This window comes from Scylla paramamosain, chromosome 21 (assembly GCF_035594125.1).
Source record: "Scylla paramamosain isolate STU-SP2022 chromosome 21, ASM3559412v1, whole genome shotgun sequence".
In the NCBI taxonomy this organism is placed as follows: Eukaryota; Metazoa; Arthropoda; class Malacostraca; order Decapoda; family Portunidae; genus Scylla; species Scylla paramamosain.
Genome location: NC_087171.1, coordinates 21253835 through 21262054, shown reverse-complemented (window position 1 = coordinate 21262054; position 8220 = coordinate 21253835). Strand labels below are relative to the sequence as shown.

At 39.4% G+C, this 8220-nt stretch overlaps 1 protein-coding gene across 1 annotated transcript in view; it reads right to left on the bottom strand.

The window, feature by feature from the left end:
* Nucleotides 1–2218: 2218 nt before the first annotated feature.
* LOC135111235 (dual 3',5'-cyclic-AMP and -GMP phosphodiesterase 11-like) overlaps nt 2219–8220 on the bottom strand; it is a 96048-nt gene continuing 90046 nt past the window's right edge. Inside the window, 7 exon segments of the mRNA XM_064024392.1 lie at nt 2219–4692; nt 5033–5116; nt 5855–5929; nt 6715–6856; nt 7370–7558; nt 7941–7960; nt 7962–8051. Coding sequence (XP_063880462.1) covers nt 4504–4692; nt 5033–5116; nt 5855–5929; nt 6715–6856; nt 7370–7558; nt 7941–7960; nt 7962–8051 — 789 coding nt within the window. The 3' untranslated portion in view covers nt 2219–4503.

Sequence of the window (8220 nt, the reverse complement as noted above, 5' to 3'; positions counted from 1 at the left end):
GTGTCTATGGCTGTGATAGCTCTGAGAATGTGTTGCTTGACAGCTTTCATTAAGGCTTCCCCTGTCCACCCGCTTCCACAACTACCAGTATAGACAGACCTTCCCAGCAACCAGTATCCTGCCTAGCTAAAATAAATATAACCATGGAGCCCATTAGCTCATCAGACAGAACGATGATATTACCAGGCCGTGCAAATGAGCGAAAATCGTTGTCATTATTGCCTTCCTTTTATTTTGCGGGCATCATGCCGCCCCTTAAACAATGCCGTGCTGGGCGATTGCTCATGTCGCCCACTGTTATATAGATCCTTTTCTGTATGACTGCTGAAGGTTGTTGAGACCCCGAAGCATTTCAGAGTAGTCTTTAATTCGCGTCTGGCAACGAGACCCAAGGATAGGCCGATAGTTACGGCACCAATCATTAATTCAGAGCTAAATGCAACAAATAACACTAAAAGCACCTACAAAATCATTATAAACACTTGCAACAATAATGAGAGAGAGAGAGAGAGAGAGAGAGAGAGAGAGAGAGAGAGAGAGAGAGAGAGAGAGAGAGAGAGAGATTTACGCCTTAATTACTTATTTGTTAACTGCATAAATAGTCCGCAGCTTGCACTATATCTTTAGCAATGAGGTGTGTCCTGATGTGAGGGGTGCATCAGGATAGAGGCCAGGGGTCGGTGCGACCCTCCTGACCTTAAGATATACTGCTCCTGGCGGGCAAGTTGGGAAGCGTGCTGTGAGCGCGTATCTGCCAACGAAATACGAAGGAAAACTATAGGTAATTTACTTAGATTTTAGGTATTGAGGAAATAACCTTAACATAGTAACTTTAAAACACTGGTAGATTATATCAGGAATATATATATATATATATATATATATATATATATATATATATATATATATATATATATATATATATATATATATATATATATATATCAGTTGTGATCTACACAACGAAGGGATGAGCAGGGAACCTGATATGAACCTGCACCTACCCTATCCTTGCCATCTGATGAAAACGCCTTTTTTAAGACTCGACAGTAAACTTCTTAAGAATCAATGTAGTGCAATACCTACTTATATATTAACAAAGCTGAGCATTGCTGTCATCATGTTATCACGTAAGACAAGGAAGTGATCAAACTGCTACGACTTCTTACCTTACTGCTTTCCATCCTATTTTACCAATAATATATGCTGACTATTGTACTCTGAAAAGTTGAGACAAAGGAGGGAATATTATGCAACATACCAGCAGCGTGATAGGACTCGGAGACACGTGTTCTTTCTGCTTCGTTTTTGGGTTGGCATGGACTGACGACGTGGCAAGGAAGGAGCGGTCTGGCTAGCTTGCCTGCGCATGCTCCGTCTTCCTGTCGTCAACTGCCAAGTTCTACATGACACCTAATCTATATGTATTTTAAAATTATTGTGTAATAAAGAAACAGTGTTTGAACCAGGAACAGGAAGAGCTCATTGTAAATTTAATGGAAACAATGGGCTGCATCGACTGTGAAGCCGCTATATTATACAAGTGCGTGTAATAGTATGCTGATGCACGATGTCCGCTGATCTGCCTCGTTATCTATTGTGTCACCAGTCACCAGAGTCCAAAGCAAAGACTATATATTATCCAAAGACTATACGATATTTATGACATCTTCATATCTAAGTACGTTTCGGTAGTGGACAAGCCTTGTCCACCACCAAAACGTAATCCAGCCCAAGGATGAGACAGTCTCATCCTTGATTCAGCCTTGTTCATCAAGGGAGAGAGAGAGAGAGAGAGAGAGAGAGAGAGAGAGAGGTTGTGTTCTCATAAAACAAATATTTATTTATTTCTTGTTAAATGATTATTCCTGAACAGAAGGAAATATTTTATTACAAGTTTTATTCCTTGCTCTGCTCATAGAATAATTAAACAAAATACCTATTCTTGTCACTCATGTTAACGGAGGCTGTTGAACTATGGTCAACTATGCCACTCTATTTCCATTTCCATTCTTTTGCCTAAGTCATTGACTTAACACACACACACACACACACACACACACACGCGCGCGCGCGCGCGCGCATTAATACGATATGGGATATGCACATTACCTGTCTATTATTGGTGATTCCAGTCAGGATTGATTTCCTTCAGAATTTTTGTATCTATATATTAACTTACAGAACAGTCTCACATGGTTATAATGAAAGACACAAGTAAGAGTTATCCTTTAAGAGCATATGTGCCAACACAAATTTGTGCTCCTCATACAAGTTGATCCAGATGTCTTGCCCAAGAGGGATGACTGCATACATACTTACTGCTGCTTAAGAACTCAGCTTTTACCAACTATAGGAACCACATATCTTCATTACAATACTGCAAACTATTCTTTTCAGCTTTAAACAATATATCATGGCAAGATATAATCATGATTAGTGGCTGTTTCTCATTTTACTGGAGTACTGAACTGCAATGTGCAAAGCAGTGCAAATAGTAACAATATAGACTGGGAATGAGGGAGCATGGCAAGTTAAGGATGAGTTTTGTTTCGAATTTACTTTGGTAATAACTGTAGTTAATAGGTCTTGTCCCAGAGAGCAGCAAATTAGTTGGATGTACATACCATTATTTATTCTGAGATGGATCCATGAGTGCTGTTGGTGGATTAACTGCAGTTTGTGGGCTTTCAAGTGAAAATAAGTAATATTGATTCTTTTACAGTAAATTCTTTGGTTGTCTCACTTCATTGATGCTAAGGGTGCTTGCTGTCCACAGTTACATTCACCTCTGCTAAGTATTCTCTCTCTCTCTCTCGTCTGTCACAGTTTATTCAAGCCAATAGCATTATTAAGTAAGTCTGGCTAATGCATGGTCTCACAATGCAGGCAATGAATGATATAAATTTTGCAATACTGTATTATACAAAAGTACAACAAATTGCTGTTTGCTTCTCTTGTAATGATAAGAAATTTCATCTGAGAAGTGGCAGAGGGAGTGGTACAAACACTTACCCCAGACATTCTTTAATTTTTCATACAAAATGCTGCTTTGCTACAAGTCACATCTTTTGATTTGCCTTTCATAATTATAACTTGTATTAATTCACTGTAAAATCAACTAAATCACTTGAGAGGAACAGAGTACAGCATTATAACTCTTCAGTACTCCTCACATCCCAGACTTTGGCTCCACTTCATTGTGCAAAACTATCAGGACTCTTGCCTTGTTGCAGTGATCAGCGGTAGCAGGTACAGAGTGTGGGTGAATGGGCGATGCCTTACATACACAACACTACCATCTCACTTCAGTGAGAACCACAAAACAGTGCTGTAAAGCATATTTAAGAAAAGACATGGCACATTTCTTTTTATGCAATATATATTTACAATTGGAAATATGCAGATGATTTTAAATACACATTCTTTGATCAATAATGGTGAAAATTGAAAAAAATAGGCTTATTGTAGTTAACAAATGGGTTCTTTATGGTGTCTTTTGTCACAGGGCCCAAGATGAGACAGATGAAGGGGATGTGTTGCTCTCCCTCTCTCAGTGATCAACTTGCTAACTGCATTTTCTTTAAGAGCATAATGATGGTGAGATTTCTCCAAAATTATATGAGAAAATCAGGATAAACACAGCTTATAAAAATACTGCACAGCATGATTCAGTCCTTGGGAGTGCTGTGTGCCTTATGATGTTCAACTTCAGAAGTTGGGACTCTCAACTTTTACCCTGTAACACTCTGGTTCCATACATCAGATACTTCCTTCCATGAGACTAAGACTCTATGGTTGTGAATCAGTGCTTGAGAGATGCAGGGTGAAGGCAACATCACAGATAATATAAATATCTAGATATCTATTATATGAATAGACTGAATGGAGGTAAATATAATCCCCCTTCTCCCACTCTGGGATCTAAGCATCCCTTGGGCCCACTTTTTGAACTCCATAAGTGAACACATTAAGATGAACAGACATGCCTAGTAAATAAATAATGACCCATACATGCTATTTGAATATTGCACATTCCTGATGAAATTCCTGAATAAAACATTTAATACTCCAATGATGGAGCATCCTATTATTAAATTAAACATTATTATGCCACAATAAATTCATTATACAACCAAATGATGGTATGTTTCTCACACTTACAGGTAGCACAGATGTCCATTTCACTGACTAAATAGATTTCTGAACCTACAGAGTCAAAAAGTATAAAACATATACTATTAGTGTTTGCAATGTTCACACTTCAGGTCAACATAGGAGAAGCAATGGTTTCAGCAGTGGTCAAGGCCACGGTCCACACACTGACACTGAACACTCGCACCTTTTATCTCCAGTCATTCCTTTGTGAATATCTGTACTCTGGCTAGATTATTGTCACTGCACAAACCTTGCTAGTGATGCAACACTTAACTCTACTTTCATTTGTCCACAGCATTACTTTGTGCAGTGGGTGGCAAGGACACTTGACATATCTGCACACACTTAATCGTTTGTTCCACTTCTTTCTCGGTCACTGTTACTAGAGTAGTTATTGTTGTTATTGTTGTTGTTATTATTATTGTTTCTCGGTACAGTTCTGTTGCTGGCATCTGCCAACTTCTGCCACTGTAGCCGGTTTTCCTTCACACCATCCAGGAGAGGCTGCAGGTCTGGGGTCAAGTCTGCAAAGGCCTGAGAAGGAAAGTGATGTTAATTTCCAGTCTACATATTCCTTCATCCTTACAGACAAAGCCCATCCTATATCTATGTTACAGTAGCCATGACAGTCAAGTCCCTATGTTTGAACCTTACTTAAAATGCAAAAAAAAAAGAGGCAGCAGCAGTAGTAGTAGTAGTAGTAGTAGTAGTAGTAGTAGTAGTAGTAGTAGTAGTAGTAATCACTTCTTTAATTACAATAAATACTACATCTCTGACTGCAATTACTACTGATATTGTAACAACTGGTCACTACTTGTCTGGAGCAAATGAGTGTGTCAAGGGTAACACACACACATTGGTGACAGATACACACCTCATACACTGGCAAGCAGATGGAGTCAATGAAACCCACTTGCATTAGAGGCAGTTTGTCCTTCTTCTCCCGATTCATCATATCCTGCATTGAAGAATGTGTATGTTAATGCGATCATCTGTTTTGAAAAATTAGTGCACTACTTATATTTCAGTTATGACCTTACATTTCTAGCACTAAATGTTATGTGGCAGATGAATAACTACCACTGTTCCCATTGTACTCTGTTAAGATCCCCTTACTACTTTACATTTCTAGCACTAAATGTTATGTGGCAGATGAGTAGCTACCACTGTTCCTATTGTACCCTGATAAGATCCCCTTCAGTTTATTACATGACCAAGCCCCACCATGAATAGAGAGCCCAGAATTTCTAACAATGGGCTTGACAAGTTCTAGACAACTTTGTTAATTTCTATTTATGTCAGTTCAGTTAATGAATGAACATGCCATTGCCAACAAGCTGTGTTGACATTTTGATGTAAACTGACTTGAAAAATAAAAAATATCACTCAATCAAAATAGGAACCCATACTTTTATTCTGCCAGAAAAAAAAAGTAAATTTGTTGCCTCATTGTTAACAGGAGGAAACAAAAGGTTGAAGCAAGAATTCAGTAAGAAACTACAATACATCAAGCTGCATCAATATGGTTAGATGGCTGGACTTAATAGTGCATACATTCCTCTGTTTATATTCAGTGGTACACATATTAAACTTAGGATGGAAACTGACAAGAAAACACTGACACAACACTTTGCTGTTAAACATGAATTAAAAAGTCTAACAGGTCCTGACATGTCACAGCAACCACCTTACTTACTATTGGGGTGATCTTCAACTCTTGCTTCTCAATGTCACCTTGCTCAAAGAATTCCCCAGCCACCAACTCTGCAACCTAAAGAGAGAGAGAGAGAGAGAGAGAGAGAGAGAGAGAGAGAGAGAGAGAGAGAGAGAGAGAGAGAGAGAGAGAGAGAGAGAGAGAGAGAGAGAGAGAGAGAGAGAGAGAGAGAGAGAGAGAGAGAGAGAGAGAGAGAGAGAGAGAGAGAGAATTAGTAATATTAATATAGAGTAAGTTATTTTTCCCTTTGCCATCCTAACATTCATTAAAATCTCGAGTCCATAATGAAAAGTAATGTACCTGCACCTGTTTTTCTATAGTTATAAGTTCTATTGAAGTTACTTATTTTTCTGTAATGATGTGTAGCCATTAGGATACAAACAGTCCATACAGCTTGTAATAATATCTAACCTGTGGAAATGAATTATTCTGAATCGGAAACTGAACCTGTTTACCCACACACACTTTGTTTCAGTGTATTGACAGCTTAGTTTCACTTCTGCCTCTGTCCACACACAAATTTTGAGAAGTATATACTGATGTCTGATATATTATAGTGCCCTTCCCTACCACAGTACCAGCACAAAATGTCAAATGAATCCCACTACAGTAGTCACATTACTCTAGGTACAGCCACAGTCAGAAATTGTGTAACATTCCAAACTTGCTTCCACTGTGTTTAGCATTTTTCATCAATCCAAGTTCACAAGATAGACAGACAGACCACTGACACTCCCCCTTACAAAGCCTGACAATTCTTAGGTTTTCAGCGACTGAAATGACTGAAGGCTGAAAATAAATTGCTAAACACAGCAGAAGCCAGAGTAAAAAAGTTCCTTTACCTGTTTCTGGATGGGCCAAGGCTTTGTGATGGCAGCGATGTCACACACGGTCATCATCATGCCTCGTACCTGCTCCCGCACCTCTTCCCGGTTTAGATCACACTGCTTTGACTTCACCATGGAAAAGAATCCACCTCGCTTCCTGTTGAGCGTGAGAAAGCCCCATGATCCACTGGTGCTTGTGTTAACTGCCATCACCAAGCGTTTCCACCACAACAACACAACCACGACACAAACACCACCACACCACAATCTACCACAACAAAACTACCTATCACCAAATGTTTTTATGTCTCCTATGTTTGCTCTTCATCACAGTCTTAATTTGTGACCTCAGATTATTTCCATTTCACAAACTATCAGGAAATGAAATAAAACACACTCACTCATTTCTTTGTTTCATCACACACACATACACACACACTCTACAACCCATCTTCTCTCTCTCTCTCTCTCTCTCTCTCTCTCTCTCTCTCTCTCTCTCTCTCTCTCTCTCTCTCTCTCTCTCTCTCTCTCTCTCTCCTCTCTCTCTCTCTCTATCTCTCCTCTCTCTCTCTCTCTCTCTCTCTCTCCTCTCTCTCTCTCTCTCTCTCTCTCTCTCTCTCTCCTCTCTCTCTCCTCTCTCTCTCTCCCCCTCTCTTTCTTTCTCTCATACCTGAAGTACACTGCCAAGTCAGTGGCCAAGATAGCATCTTCCAGGACACTGATGACCCGGGAGTACTCGTCAGGGGTGCAGTTACTCAGGATCTGGTTGCCACAAGAGTTGAGAATCATGACACTCTGATCAAAGTGATGGTGCTCCATGGTAGAGGTGGTGTACAGCTGGGCCAGAGGGGATGAGGCTCTGAAGGAACACAAGGCAACAAATACAATAGACAGAAAATATATGAATAATTATAGATGCATTTCCTCAAGAAAGTATCATTACAGTGGATTGCAATAAGTACCACAATGAGCAAACCTGGTAGTCATGGCAGGGTTGGTAAGTCTGTAAGTGTGTCAGTGTGTGAGGCATTAAACAGGACCCTGTAGAAATATGCATGGGAGAAGTAATGAATATAGCTAATATTTATCTATCTGTGTATCTATCTAGCTAACTAATTGTCAATAGTTCTGTCCTTTGATGTCAGTTTGTATCATACTGAATATGTAATATATATTTGAGAGTGTGTGCCTACATATTTCTTAAACTGCTGGGAGTGGTTAGTGCTATGTGTTCACCTTACTTGATTTGGAAGGAGTTGTTTTGTGCCCCGGTGGTCCAGGTCATGGCAGAGACATGCCACCAGCAGTGCCAGACACTCCAGCTCACCCAGCACCTTCCACCACTGTGTTGTCTGAAAGGTGGATGGCAAAAGTTCTTATCTTGAGAACATGAGAGGTAAAAGATGTATAATTTGAATTTCTATGAGTCTTTTAATTTCTGATCCAGTCTTAGAGAATATCACCAACTGACATCATTTACCAATTAGTACATTCAAATCCTATCCCTATTAATTTTTAGTT